We start from the raw sequence: 15,764 nt of genomic DNA, 5'->3' as shown, positions 1-15,764 counted from the left end.
ATGGTTCTTTTTCATTCTAAAATTGATGTTTATTTAGGTATATTGCTGGTATTTTATTTGATTTGCTTGATTCTGCATGTTCATACTCCACAGGATATTCATTTGACTATGTATGCGGATGGTTCTTTTCACTAATATGTAGATGTTCATTATTAAACACCATTCAAAAAAACCCGAATTTCTTCTCCCTCCAATATATAGTTTAAAAAAAAGAAACAAGTACGAACACGATAAAAACAAAAGGGTGGTGGCGTAGTGACGGATCGGGTTGGATTTGGCCGTTGAAGACGTGTGTGGCAGTGGTTTCGTTGTAGTGACAAGCGGGCGAATGCCGCACTAAAAAGCTTCGTGTCGACGACAGTAAACGGCGTCATAAGGGAGGCAGCGATGGGCGTCGTTGTAGGGGTTGCAACGACAGAATCATTGTAATAAAACTAGGGTTTAGGATAGATAAAGATGAAAATAAGTAAATGTATTATTGGACCTACGAGTATAGTCTGTTGTTCAAGTTGTTCAGTTATTTACCTAACAAAATTGTAAAATTATATGTTATTAAATTAAATTATTTAGAATATACTTTTATAATGATTTAATTATTCTGTCAACCAGGACGGATATAGAAAGAGGCGAATAGTGGCCTCGAATCTCACAAAATTTTAAAAAACTATATCTATATACAAATGTATTTAAGAAAATAAAAACTATATCTATACACAAATGTATATAAAAAAATAAAAAATATCATATAATTTAATAATTTTATATATATTATTTTTTACAATTTAATAAATTTACGTCTCAATTATTTAACTCATTAATATTTTTCACTTAATCCGTACCAACTTTTTGTGGTTAAAATTTTTTTTATGAAAACGTTTAGCGTACGAAAAAGTATAAGTAAACAATGAAAATACTAAATAATGTGAACAATGAATATATTAAATGTTCAATTTAATAGGTATGCAGATGATTATGTTTATTATTATTTTTAATTGGATGCGGTTACTTTTTTCATTTGATTTACTTATGCACAATTAATAATGGTTGAATGTTCAATTCATTATGTGTGCAGATAGTTATCTTAATATTAAGATTTAAGAAGTAATTTAAGAGTGAAGCATTTTTTTATTTTATTTACTCAATTTTAAAATTTATCATTCACATTATTTACAAAAATCATTATCTACTTAATAAAATCGTTTACTTTTGTTATTAATTCATTATTTTTTTGTCATCAAAATTTATTATTTTTGGTCATCATTTTTAGTTATTAATTCAATTCTTTTTAATTTAGTAATTCAACAATATACTTTAACATAAAAATATTAATAACTAATTAATGGCCAAAAATAAATTCAGATGACTTTATAACACTCTTTATGCAGTAATGTGTTACTCTTTATTCCAGCGTTTTGTTCAAACTATTTGGAACATTGTTAATGCTATAACTTATATATTACACGAAATGTTTAAGTATTTCAACGGGAATTTCAGTTATTTTAGCCATTAATTTTAATTATATATATATTTTTTATAATTAAAATTAATAACTAAAATTATTAGAATATTAGTATTTTTAAAATATTTGAAACATTTTTTATAGATGATGTTCTTCATCATTGATGCAAAAAGTACTTGTTCTTCTGCTCCCTCACCCTGAAATTTGATTAAAATTCAAGTAAAATTTCATTATTGGTAGAAACTCCAAAATCAAATTGACTATTGTTAGTAATGTTATTTTATGCCAGTAATTCAATTAGAACGGTTATTCAGCTACTTATTTATTGTCTTTTAGAAGAGTTATTTTTTATATTTTTATTCATATGATTATAAGTTTGAGATCAATAATTTGAAAATTAATTAAAAATAATAGATGATTCGAAAAATGTATAACAATATTTCATAAGTTATCGATCTTTATATTTAAAATGCATAGACTAAATAAATTTGAATTAAATAAGTTGAGAAAAAATATTACAATATCATGTATAACAGAATTAAGATGAACATATTTATAAATCTTATTTATAAATTAGTTATTTCAAATGTCGTTGAAATTTATTTCTTTTCCCACAACGTTAAAATTGAAATCTAATTAAAAATTTCTATTAAAAAAACACAGTTGTTCATCATCTGCCATCTCCGTGTACAATGCTAATGAGTAAAGAATAATATCCATTCTTTTGCAAAAGTATTTTTTATTTTTCTCAAGTCTATATTCAATATTTTAAACCATCTTTAATTTTAATTTTTATTATACTACTCTTTTACTGTATCATACATATATTATTCTTTTTTCTCTCTAACCCTTCTCTAATTCCTATTCTTTTTGCACCTCACCAGTATTACTGTCCTCTTCTCTTTCGTATCTTTTAAAATTATATTGTATTACATTATATTATTTTTATTTTTTTTTGTGTTATTTTTCTTTAGGAATTTTTACAATTTTTGTATTGTATTATATTACCTAATTTTGTTAGGTAGATAATATTTTTTGTAAACAATATAAATAATTAGTTTTAGAATTGATCAAATAAAGTAAAAAAATATTCTACCACTAAATTACCTCTTAAACTTTAATATTAGAATAATCATCTGTATAACTAATGAATTAATCAATTAAATATTCAGTCATTGTTAACTGTACATGAATAAATCGAATTTAAAGAAATAACCATCCAATTAAAAATAATAAACATAATCATCTACATATCTATTAAATTGAATATTCATCATATTCATTTTTCACATTGTTTAGTATTTTCATTTTTTACTTATATTTTTTTATAATTTTATTTATTTGATAAAACATTGTAATTTAAATCCTATTATCACGAATTCCACTAACTTTTCGTGTATGGTGTATCATTTTATGAAGAGGATAATAATAAGACACTTTTATATGTAAATAAATATAAGTTTCTATAGGCAATGAGTTATAACTCAAATGGTATAATCTCCCCATATTTAATTAAGAGGTCGTGGATTCGAGTTTTCTATCTTTGATTAAAAAAAAAAAATTTCTATATATGTGTATTGAAGTTATTTGTCATGTTATAGAGTAAACAAATAAACAATGATCATCTTATCAACAAGAAAAACTAAATAAAAGAATTAAATACATTAAAAAATAAAATGGAGATTTTTTTGCAGATATTACAGATAAAAAAAGGACAGGTGCGTGACAGGTGTAACTAATTTTTAATTAGTTAGTATTATTACTTTCTGTTTATAAAATCTTTTTAACTCTTATTTTTTGAGGATATAGGATTAGGATTTGAATTTAAAAAAAATAATTTTTAAAAGATTTGTTGCTTTTAGGAATATATAATTTTATTTATTTTTAGTATGTATTTTATTTTTTTATCTATATTTTATACTGTAACTAATTTTATAGGTGCTCTCAATTTTTTTTTAGGTTTACAATTTGAGTTATATATACATTTTCAGCAGATTTTAATATTTGTTTTTTTTTTAAATTTATCTTTTTCAACCATTATTCTAGTTTTAAATTAAATGTGATATTTAGATTTTCAATCAAATATATAACATTCAATTTTATAATATTTTAAATTTATATCGCATATCTCAAATCATAAGATAACGAACTTAAATCCTGTATTAATGTTAATATAAATATAAATTGATTGATCATACTCATTATTAACGGAAAAAAGAGTTCAACAGTAAAAATAGGACGGGGAATAAATCTTTGCATATATAGTGAACGATCTAAAATCGTCTCCTAAAGTTAACATTTGAATTTGCATAGCATTCTTCCAAGGTCACTCTATACTCAAAACCTTGCGTTGAATGCTGTTTCTTAGATGCTCTTCTTCTTCTTCTCGAAGGTTGCTGGAGTTTGGAACGGCAACCACTTCCTTTTGTTCCTACAAAACTGTTTGGTGCTACCGCTGCGTAGGCCTTGATCCTTGAACCAACCGTTTATATCATACAATCCTTATTGTTAAAGAAGAATAAGAGTTTACGATGAAGAAGACGAGTGCTTTTGAGAAGATGGTGATGCAGAAGAACAAGAGCAAGGGAAGCCACGAGGATCAGAAGAAGCAGCAGTGTAACAGGTTGTTGGTGAGTATCAACGTTCTTGGGAGCGTAGGGCCAATAAGGTTTGTGGTGAATGAAAAGGACACTGTTTCTGCGATCATTGAAACTGCTCTCAAGTCCTATGCTCGTGAAGGCAGGCTTCCTCTTCTTGGTTTTGATCCCACCGACTTCCTCCTTTATAATGCATGCTTTGATGGTATCACTCTTACTCAAGAACACTTTTTTAAGTTTGCATGAATTTTTTTTTTATATTGTTATCTAGATTATTTTTTTATTAATAATAGGCTTATTATTGTAATCTCTAGGATTTGAATTCTAGAGTTTTAAAAAAAAGAGAGATATGCTATGTGAGCTAAATACTTTTTATGTACTCTTATTAAAAAAATTACAATAGTAAACCTATTATTGATAAAAAAATAATCTAAGTAATATATATATATATATATAGATCAAACTCTAAATTTGTAAGCCATAGAAATTCTCTATATCATATGAATAGAGATACACTTGGTGTTAGAGAGTAACATGTGATTTTAGAAGAGTACGAGTCCAACATTACAATAATGTAAAGTTGGTTCATGAGATTTTTTAAGTTGACTGATTATATTTATTGGTTTTTATGGAAACTGCTTTGACAGCTCTGAATCCATTGGAAGCCATAGGATTTTATGGGGTGAGGAACTTTGTCCTGTACAAGAAGCAAGTATGTTCATCAAAGGCAGAACCGAACACAGAGCTGATATCTCAGAAAAGCCATGGTGGTAGTGGCTGGAAGGCATGGTTCAACAAATCATTTGGATTGAAAATTTTATCCCATTGAAGAGATATATTAATTTGAGATACGAAGAATGGTGTGGTGTTGACCCATTTGGTTGTTGATGGCAATGGCGAAGATGACTATGGATTAATCTCTGTTTGGATTTTAGGATTTTTTATGTTTTAGTGTCTTTTATATTTGCTCTGCCTGTTGTATAAAGTTTCTTTTTTCAAAATATATATATATATATATATCAATTTAGTGTAGTCACCAAAAAAAAATATCAATTTAGTGTAGAATTCTTGTACAATGTCGTGTTCTAGTTATGATTGTTCTTTGTTATTCAATAATAATGTGTTTGTTACAGTTGTGTACTAGTGCTACTACTAGTTTAAGTGCTTTGTTTAAGATAGCACCAACGATGTTTTTAACACTCAAGATTATATATTATATATGTTTTTTTATTAAACAAAAGATGCATCTTCTTTATATGTATATATCCATCTCTTTATTTATATATAATGCACTCTGATTTTAGATTTCAAAATTAACTTGAGAATGAATATGCTATTTGTTTGGTATTGCAATTCATTCTTCTTTATAATTAAAGGTACTACCAATCTTATTCCATATATTAAGAAATTCGATATCTAATATGCTAAATGAATGATTTTTTATGTGATGATATAAAGAATAGGATAATTAAGAGCACTCTATGTTATCAAATATAATCCATTAAAAGAAAACAAACAAACACAAAAGCCTTAGTAGTCAAAGTTGGAATATTGAAAAAAGGAAAAAAAATGTGGAAATACATATAGCCATAGAAGGTTGGGTATATTTAAAAGAAAGGTTGAGAATTAAAGAGATTTCCATACTTAATTTTTTTTAATTTATGGATAACATGCTAATAATTACGGAAGAATAAAAGATTTTGGTTTCACATTTTTTTTTAAGAAAAAATAGAAGCAGCAAACGCGGTTACACAGCAAAAATAGAAGCCATTTTAGTTTTTATCCCGAAAAAGTATAAGTAGATAAATAATGTGAATAATGGATATGTTGGATATTCAATTCAATAGGTATGCTAATGATTATGTTCATTATTATTTTTAATTAGATGGTTATTTCTTTTGATTCGATTTACTTATACACAGATAATAATGGTTAAATGTTCAATTCACTAGGTATACAGATGATTATCCAAATACTAAAGTTTAGGAAATAATTTAGGATGGAGTATTTTTTTTATTTTATTGGGTCAATTTTAAAATCTATTTTTTACATTGTTTACAAAAATCATTATTTATAAATAAGTTATTTTGTGTTTGAATTTTTAATTATAAAAGTGCTTATTTTAAAAGAAATGTGATAAAAAATAGTAATATTATGAGAGAGTCATTTTTTTTAACTTTTCTATAACCTCCTAAATAGCTTCTTAAAAAGTTGGAATTTGATTTTAAAAATTGTACTAGACATTAATACTACTATTTTTCATAGATGAAAAGCTCAAAAAAATTACTTTCCGAAACTTCCCAATGGAACCCAAACACCAGAATATGACCATGGGTTTATCACATGATACGAGAAGCATTTGTATGTGTCTTTTTCTTTTTGGAAGTATCTCGCATGGTGTGAGAAGCCCTTTTCTTGTCTTAATATTTGGTTACAGTGTGTATCACACATCATTATTGGGATGAACAGAGTTTTACAGTATTCTAAAAGCGCCGTAATGTGCAGCAATTCCTTGCCTACTCAAGAGATGATCAATAATTTCATTCGCGAACTCGGTTGCCTTTGCTTTGCCTCCAAGATCAGCAGTTCGGTACTTCCCTTCTGCAATTGTGTTGAGGATGGCATTGTGAATTTGGTCCGCTTTGTCATGGAGACTCAAATGGCGCAACACTGAAACACCGCTCAGCAGTCAAGCAGTTGGATATGCCAAATTCTACACAAGCACATGTCCCGAGAAAATACAGGTAAGCAACAGAAATATAACCCTAAATTGATAAAAGGTTGCAGGTTTCCAAGGTTAGAACATGTTTGTGACCACTATGGGAGAAGTAAGTTGACAACAATTACTATTCACAAATTTTTTCTTTTTGTAAAGAAGAGAACACCAAGTTAGTTTTATGAAATTGTAGAGGACAAAATGATATTGAGCACTTTCATGATGCATGCATTCAAATAACTCCCGTATTCTGTAATAAGTTGAGAAGATCCATAACAGATAATATAAGTTTGAGAAAGAACTTTGCAGCTTACCTTTCCAGCAATATCAGGTGCTGAACCATGCACAGCCTCAGCTAGAGCAATACCTCCCTCACGGCCTCACCAATGATGCCAGGTGATAAGATTGTAGCTTCTAGAATTTGTTTACCAAAGTGCAAAAATTACCTTGGTGTCAAGCCCAAACCCCCAACCAAGCCAGCACAAAGGTCACTAATAATGTCACCATAAAGTTTTGGCATCACTAGTACATTAAAAAGAGCAGTATTCTTCACAACCTATAGATTATAGAGATGAATGAGTAATTCCATTTTCATTACTCAAAAATTTTCAAAATTCATTTATATATTGAGAGTAATTCCAACATGGTAAGCTTGGAGATATCAGCTGGTATATGACCAATTAGTCCAATTGAAGACAAATTCATCTATATATTCTATTTCCAAAAATTATTATTATTATTATTATTGTTATTATTATTTTATTATTTCAATCATGAATTTATGCATGGTTTTTACAATTAAATGGTTAATAATTTTCTAATTTATGTGTTATTTAATGAATGATGAGCTTCCAAGGATGTGATTCTTAGAAAGCCAACAAAAGAGCTGCACACTATACCATCCCACTTGTATATTCATCATAATCAAGTGTACACACGCAAGCTAAATATGCTTAAAAGAATGGAAAGAACAAGCTGAAACTTACACATCAGCTTTCTTAACCACTTTAATAGGTGCAGTCACAGTAGGAAAGATCAATTTTAGCATTCTCTTGGAGCGTGAACCTCCTCGAGATCATCATGATGATGCATTTCATCATTCGTGCATGTTCTTCTCCTAGCTTATCCAAAGCACTCCGCTACAAGTAACCTAAGCCTTCAAATGTTAACTACCTCATGGTAGATATAATCATCTTATCGACTGAACATAAGAAAAATGGGTCTAAAATCAGGTAACATTCTAATAAGAATACTATACTGTAAAATTTGGACTCACTTTCAAATTCAAGGTGGAAATTGACAATATGAGAAAGATGCAATAAAATTAACTCTATTAACTGACCCTCTCCACCAATGAGCATTTCAATGACTTTTACGTACTTGCAAGAAGCAAAAGTGAAACCTCAGACACAGATGCTCTATCTTCGGCTTCCAATAAAACAGCAGATGAGAAGGCATAGCATGTATATATGGATAATCCACTTTGATGTTCCATTTGTGAGTTCAGCCATGGATCAATCCCATGGTTGAACTAGGGAATTCAAGTTACTCTGGTTGAAATTGAATAGAAGATTAGCTTGATGAAATCCAAGAGTACTGTATAACATCAACAAATAATTCATACAATAGGTATAATGTCACTTCCAATAAGTTAACAAATAACACTTCATTTATCAACAAAGTCTGAGTACCTGAATTTTACACATCACAATTCAGTCACATGCTCAGGTATTAAAAATTACAAATAATAAACCCAAGGACACTTGATATATGCATGAAATTTCCTATGCCAAAAAAAAAAAAAAAATCTTGCTACAGAAAATATACATTTGGAAAACATGTAATAACTTTCGGAGAGAATGAAACAAACTACCTCTTGAAGATGTTATTAGAACATCAATTCCATCTCCTATCAACCTCAATGCCCCAGACAAGGGAGATTTGGATCCTTCATGTAGAGAGATTCTTTCCTCCTCACAGGAAGAAATTTATGCTCCCCAGATATCATCTTTGCCTTTTATTCATGCAGACCCCCTGACCTCTTACATATCCCAAAATCACTTGAATGGTTCAAAATTTACGTGGAAGAAGGAAAGCTCTTCCTTCTTGAGGATTCAAGAAGTTTTCCTTCGTTTGTCTGTGTTCACCTGGCAGAGGACTTTTATTGATGAAAAAGCCACCCACGGATTAAAGAAGTAGGTGATGTTGTGCAACCAAGCAATGAATAGCTACCAGTTTTTCTGTGTCACACAAGCTAGCAGTTCCCATCATAGGTTCAACAGTTTTAGGGAAGGAATCATACTGCTTTCAGTGTCTCTGGAAGGCTGAATACCTATACAGGAAACCAAAATTTTTAATTGTCAAGTTCACAATAAGCATGATCAGAGTGTATCATAATTCTGGAAGAATACAGAAACAAAAATGTTCTTTGTACACCAAAATCAACCACCAATTTATTTGTGTATAAATACATGTGTGATTTAATTTATTTTCAATATGTATTTGTATTCCAACATGTATTTTATAATTTATACTGGTGGCTGACTTTGGTGGCTGATTTTACGTACACATAGCATAGTCGATACAGAAAATACAACATTTGTTTTATGAAAAAGGAAAACATCAACCTATGGAGGTAGCACTGTGTTTATATAATATATTTGATGAATTTAATTTTTGCTAAACTGGTTACATATATCTGATGTCTTTCAGTAAGCACAACCAAGATGTAATGGCCAACACACAAACAAGATTCTTGAAACCCCGCCTTTCTCGAAGTCAATATACATCAAACAAGCCTTTTACAACAACCGTTATCATATCTACAAAACAACTTGTATTTTCTTGCAATTTTAGACTCTACATTTAAAACAAAGACAACTAGAATTAATTTGAGACAAGGAACAAGTACAAGGAATGATAGAAAATTAAAATAATGCATAGAATGGGCACAAAAAACTATATAGCATATGTAACCTTGATTATTTGTTTTCTTTGCAGCAGAAGCAAATTCTTTAATTGACATAGTGGTGGTTCTAGAGATTCATTGGTATAGCAAGTTGCTCCATTCATAAACCTGAACAAAGCAGGGTACGATTATACAGTCAATAAAAATGTACACAGACAGTGCCAGAGGTGGCAGCAATTTGCAAGACATGGACAATGCAAACTTACTTTAGCAATTTGCAAGACATGGACAATGCAAGACATGGACAATGCAAACTTACTTTAGTGCACCGCAATTCTCACCTTGCCTCAGCCATGTATTAGTGTTGACTCTTCAATCTTCCCTATAATTAATAAAAACCAACATTACATTTCTTTTTGCACTCACAAACTATACAACACCTTATGACTATGAGTATATTAGAGATTGTAGATAATGATATACAGAAGTGTTTGGGATACTAACATTCAGTTTTTGCATAACCACACACCCCATCCAATGACAAGAGTCAGATGAGCAACACATAATAGAATTCCATGAGCGCAAATCTGGAAGACCCAATGCATGAGTATGCTGAAAACATAGAACCTTGTCAACAAATAAAATCTAGGCTTAGACCAGCACTTTACAAGGGATTAAGATAAATTAAAAATATACTTTCATAAATATCTCAAATAGATAAATAGATTGGAACACCTTCAAATCTAAGACTTGTCTCTTAAGTGCCCAAGATGACAGAATTAAGAGAAAAATTAAAACTCAAATTCGATCGCATAAGTAGGCCTTTTTCTTCCTAATTGCCTAATTGGAATGACTTTTCCCAACTAAAGCAAAATAGTCTATTTCATGAAGTATGCACGTACCTGTATGCCGCTGCTTAGTGCTCTCATCGCACGTGAAATGGTGTAAAATCAGAATCAATAGTAATAGTAATCATTATCATGAACTGCAATAGACCACACAAATACTGTAAGCGATCATGAAAAAGTTTACTTCGTAAGCATTTAATTTGTTCATCCTTAAAAAGTTGGAATAATTGGCACCAATACGAACTTTTTATTTAAAAAGTACTAAAACTTGTGTGTGAAACGGTCAGCCATAGTTACTAAGAATGAAAACCGAGGGCACTGCATTTACGGTAGATCAGAGCAAGAACACTTACCGAAATTAATCTGTAGGTCTTCCATCTCTTGCAGCTTAAGCCTCAAAGGACTTTCTCTCCCTATGTAGATTTTTTCTATGGAGGCAAGCACATGTTCTTCTGTGATATTCTCAAGCTTTTCACTGCAGCTAATTACTAAATGTTGTAGGGAGGTAAGACGGCGAAGCCCCATGCAGTCAAGCGTCTCCAGATCTGGAAAGCGCCGCAGTCTTAGAGACTCGAGAGAAGCAGGAAGGAGACCTTCACTTGGGAATGACTTAACTTCATTCCAATTCTCAAGGAGAAGATAGGTAAGGCCTTCACTCTGCAAACCATTTGATGTTATCCAACTCGCTAGTTTCTCGCACCTACAAACTTCAAGTTTTTTTAAACTCGGCGGGAGGAACTTCCCAGCAAAACAATCGATTTCTGAGCAATCGTGGATCTTTAGCTCCTCTAGGTGGGGCGCAACCAACCCTAGCGCCGGCAAGGATACTAAACTACGGCAGTTTGAGATCCATACATAACGGAGACTTGGAAGAGCCTGTGGCACCTCAACATATTCCATGTTTAGGCAATCACGGATTGTGAGTTTCTGGAGATTTGGAAGGGCCCCCAATGAAAACGACGTCAGTGAATGACACCACTGTATAGATATCTCCGTTAGCGACTTGTGTTGCAGTTGCTCTGAAAATGTTAATTTTGAACAGTCCTGGATCTGCAGATACTGTAATGAAGCGGGCACACAGTCTGCTGAAATTGATAAGGCTGACTCACAGCCTCTGATATCCAGATATTGGACACGTGGCGACTGGATGTGGGACAGGCACTCCAATGCGGACTTCGCCAGCTGGGTTTTTGAAATCACTACCTTGTGCGGTCCCGTACTCACCTTTGATTTTGAAAAACGGTTACGTACGTTAAGCTGGTGAAGCTTGGGGGCCCTCGGCAGCGAACATGCAAGCTCTTCACAATCAGCAATGGTAAGTTCCTCCAGAGCCGGAAGGTGATGAGCAGGCAGATCTCCTCTTAACACCCCACAGTTTGTTATTTCAAGGACTCTAAGCTCAGGAAAACCATCAAACTCATCAGGAATATGCCACTCCCGCCAACCACACATATCATGTATTTTCAGAGTTTCAAGAGATTTGAATGGTGTCTCCGGCTGTAAGGATGCATTGTTTTTGTTGTAGATCTCAAAATCAATTTTCTCCAGTCCACGAAGTTCATAAACCTCCAGATGCTGTAAAGAGGGTAACTGTCCCAGTACAGGAAACTCACAACAATTCATACAACGAAATAGAATCAATTTGGTCATATTGGAGTAGCCAGAAAGGCCTAACCAATCTGGAAATGTTTCACCCCGGTAACCATGAATTGATAACTCTTTCAAGTTTTGATGAGGTTGTAACTTGTCAAGTATATCTCTTTCAGTCTGAACATCATCAATGTCACCATCTGGAGGCCAATACAATTCTAAAGTGTTGATGTGCTTCTTGTTACCCATCTTTGCCTCCAAAGCTTCACCACTATTCTTGACATTCTGCAATTTGAAAATGCAAAAGGAGCCATGAAGATTGTCCAGTGTTCCCAATTCAGCTACCCCATTCTCTTCATGCTTGCCGACAATATAATCACTTAAGAACTGTAGATTCTTTAACTTGCTCATTCCCTTCGGCATCTCTTTCAAACAACAAGCACCTCGAATATCAAGGTGGCGCAGGTTCACAAGATCTTGCATGCGACTGGGAAGCATCTCTAGCTCATAACAGTTCCTCAACAACAAAGTTTGGAGATTGTATAATTCACATATTGACTCGGACAATGCCACAACAGGTGACTTAGAAAGATTCAAATAACGCAAATGAATCAATTCACCTATTGAATCAGGCATTGACTTTATAGTTAATGACAAAACTCTCAATTGTTGTCGTAAAAGCCTAGGATGCCCTTCAATATCACGTGATTGAAAATAGGGAAGCACAGAAAAATCTAAAAATGTTCTCGTGCATACTGCTCCATTATAGCCCTCTCGAAATAATTTGATGCTATCCTCATATTTTGCAGCACATGACAAATGACGGGTTTTATTGTCCATCATGTATGGACTGCCAAATTCTTTGAATTTGAAAAAAAAATTTCCAGCAAAAAATGTTGCTAAATCATGCATGAGGTCGTGCATTACAAATAACTTATTATTAGTATTGGAGGGTTGAAAAAATGACCTTGCAACTAACTCATCAAAATATGCACAACCAATATTTTCTAATGTATTGTTTTTCTTTGGTCGTAAAAGATCTTCACCCATCCATAACAAAATTAATTGGCTTTTGTCAAATTGATAATCCTCGGGATATAATGAGCAATAAACAAAACACCGCTTTAAATGTGAAGGGAGGTAATGATAACTAACTCTTAATGCGGGAACAATCTTACTATTATCTTCTGCGAGTTCCCAAATCTCACTTTCAAGTATATTCTCCCAATCTCCTTTATTATCCTTATTACGCAATAAACCCCCAAGTGTCTTCACAGCCAAAGGTAACCCCTTACATTTTTCAACAATTTTTCTACCAATTGCTTCCAGAGTTGCATATTGTTTAAGATGAGTAGAAATAGATGAATGCTTCAAAAACACCGACCAACAATCTTCCTTCGACAATAAACTCAGTCGATAATGTAGATTATTAGCAGCAAATGCAGAAGCAACATTTTCATTACGGGTTGTTAGGAGAATCTTACTTTTATTATTCCCATTATGAAAAGGTTTCAGAAAATCCTCCCACATGTCTCGTCGATCATCCCAGATATCATCTAAAACAACTAAGAATGTCTTTTCTGTCAACTTTTTTTTCAAATTAGTCTGAAGTAAATCAAAATTATCCATGGTACAGGGAGAAGAATCTATTGCCCCTATTACTATCCTTGTAACATTAACAGGGTCAGAATTTTCAGCAACACACACCCATGCTCTAGTGTCAAATTTTTCCACGACTTTGGCATCATTGTAAACAAGTTGAGCTAAAGTAGTTTTTCCTATTCCGCCCATTCCCACGATGGGGATCACAGTCACACGTGATCCAGCATCGCAGGTATCATCTAACAGCAATTTGATTATGTTCTCCTTGTCTTCGTCCCGACCAAATATGTCAGAACTTACAACAAGAGATGTTGATGGGATTCTCCATGATGTGTCCAACTTGGCACTCTCTTTCAGACCAAGTTTACCTTTTCGTCCTACAACAGACTCTAGTGTGCCAACTATTTTTTCGATGACATTGACACCACTATCTTCAATACATGAATCAACAGCGCGAGACCAGAAGGAAGAGTTACCTGGATCCCTTGGATTGGCAGTAGCAGCTTTAGTGGAGAGTTCATCAAGCAAGTCATCAGCCACATACAGAGCATCTTGGAGATCAACAAGCCACTTCTTCACTCTCTTGTCACTAAATTGCTTCAGCTCAGCATCATCAAGCACAGGTTCAACATCAGACAGAGTTTCCTCCAACCTTCCAAGCAACTCCAGGGCAGATTCGTTTCCTTCGAGGACGGAGTCATCTTTAAGTATTGAAGACAGCTTCTCTGAAATAGCATCAACAAAAGAAGACAGATAAGCTCCACCTTCAAGTTTTGCAGCCATGATTGGAAAAATCAAGTGCAGCAGATGATGAAGAAAGAACGAAAGGTGTTGAGGGAAGTTGTAGTAGCTAAGATCAATGTAGTGTATTAAGATCTGAGTTTTCTCAAGCAAATGAATCTCAAGTGTTTGTTGTTTGCAATGCACTAACAATGTTCTTTGATTGATGTTATATATTTGTACAGTACTGAAACATTATACAATAATTAATTAATAACGTGATAAGCATATTCGTAGATACCTCAATAATAGGTATTAAAAACTAATTAATATAAAGAATTTTTTTATTTGCTGAATGGCAGTCAGCTGTTAGAACTTAGAATTGTGTTCACACCGTTTAATCTTTTAAACACTTCCTCGAACGGTGTTTCATGATAAATTAAAACCACTTGCAGATAGAATAATAATTTAAAATTTCAATGAATTATGATACCATGCTCCACATGCAAGAATTTAAAATCCTTCCAAAACAATGCAAGGCTAATAAGTAATAACTTAGCTTTTGTTTTGTCCATTGATAATGATGCTATTGATACATATAATGAGAATCTAGTAGGAGGCTTTTTATTTTTCTTCTACATGATGATGCCACTTTCACTCCTACTACTACTGCTAGTTTGGCTACTGGCTACCTCTGTATCTCTCAAGGGTTAGAACTACTTACATTATACATACTTGACTATATTATATTATATAAGTTAGTGATTCAATAATACCCTTCTAACATTTGTATTCATACTTGCGTACTAAAATGAACTTTTATCAAAATCATGTTTAGCACAAATTGGTAATCCATGAAACACAAAAGAAAAGTAGTGTAAATTGTATCCTTGTTTACGTTATTCATGTCACAAAAACCTACTATTACAATCTTTTTTAACATTAAAAACATCCAAACTTTCAGCAACACAAATCCATGATTTATAGTCAAACTTCCTCCTCGTGAACTTGCTGACATTCTGAGACCAGAACTTACCTTGATCCGAGTGGAAGTTTTAGGGTATTTAGATTTTTTTTTTTACAAGGACAAAGATAATAAGAAATGTTGCAAAAAATAAAAGATATTGACTTAGACACTTAGGCTTTGTTTGATTGGAGAGAAATAGAGAAGAGAGAAGATAAATTGAAAATTTTTTTTTATAAATTACACATCAATACTTGCAACTTCTTTTTCCTCTCCTCTGTTTCCCTTCTACTTCACTCCAAATAAACAAAGTCTTAGTATTTCGGTCTTTCTCACCATTATATTGGTGTTTATGCAAAT

At 32.2% G+C, this 15,764-nt stretch overlaps 2 protein-coding genes across 17 annotated transcripts; one reads left to right on the top strand and one right to left on the bottom strand.

The window, feature by feature from the left end:
- The first annotated feature begins 3,769 nt into the window (after window positions 1-3,769).
- Window positions 3,770-5,132, top strand: LOC107615990 (uncharacterized protein At4g22758-like). The gene is made up of 2 exons (XM_016318000.3): window positions 3,770-4,261; window positions 4,704-5,132. The coding sequence occupies exons 1-2, from the start codon at window positions 3,991-3,993 to the stop codon at window positions 4,883-4,885; spliced, it is 453 nt and encodes a 150-aa protein (XP_016173486.1). The 5' UTR covers window positions 3,770-3,990; the 3' UTR covers window positions 4,886-5,132.
- Window positions 5,133-6,295: 1,163 nt separating this feature from the next.
- Window positions 6,296-14,677, bottom strand: LOC107615974 (putative disease resistance RPP13-like protein 1). Of its 16 annotated transcripts, XM_088500569.1 has the most exons (11): window positions 10,882-14,677; window positions 10,583-10,665; window positions 10,185-10,292; window positions 10,022-10,062; window positions 9,749-9,848; window positions 9,005-9,104; window positions 8,646-8,919; window positions 8,153-8,322; window positions 7,759-7,973; window positions 7,087-7,328; window positions 6,296-6,769 (listed from the first exon to the last, which is right to left on the bottom strand). In XM_088500569.1, exons 1-2 carry the CDS (start codon window positions 14,501-14,503, stop codon window positions 10,637-10,639), a joined length of 3,651 nt encoding a protein of 1,216 aa, XP_088356695.1. In that variant the 5' UTR covers window positions 14,504-14,677; the 3' UTR covers window positions 6,296-6,769; window positions 7,087-7,328; window positions 7,759-7,973; window positions 8,153-8,322; window positions 8,646-8,919; window positions 9,005-9,104; window positions 9,749-9,848; window positions 10,022-10,062; window positions 10,185-10,292; window positions 10,583-10,636. The 16 variants fall into 16 exon arrangements, with proteins under 16 accessions (XP_088356695.1, XP_088356690.1, XP_088356684.1 ...); XM_088500564.1 differs by having other exon boundaries at window positions 7,759-7,922; window positions 8,115-8,368; window positions 8,646-9,104; window positions 10,000-10,062; XM_088500558.1 differs by having other exon boundaries at window positions 8,115-8,322; window positions 8,646-9,104; window positions 10,000-10,062.
- Window positions 14,678-15,764: the final 1,087 nt, after the last annotated feature.

Source organism: Arachis ipaensis, chromosome B9 (genome assembly GCF_059453495.1).
Source record: "Arachis ipaensis isolate K30076 ecotype BB chromosome B9, ASM5945349v1, whole genome shotgun sequence".
NCBI classification, from domain to species: domain Eukaryota; kingdom Viridiplantae; phylum Streptophyta; class Magnoliopsida; order Fabales; family Fabaceae; genus Arachis; species Arachis ipaensis.
The sequence above is the reverse complement of the archived record's forward strand: the minus strand, read 5'-3'. Positions and strand labels throughout refer to the sequence as shown.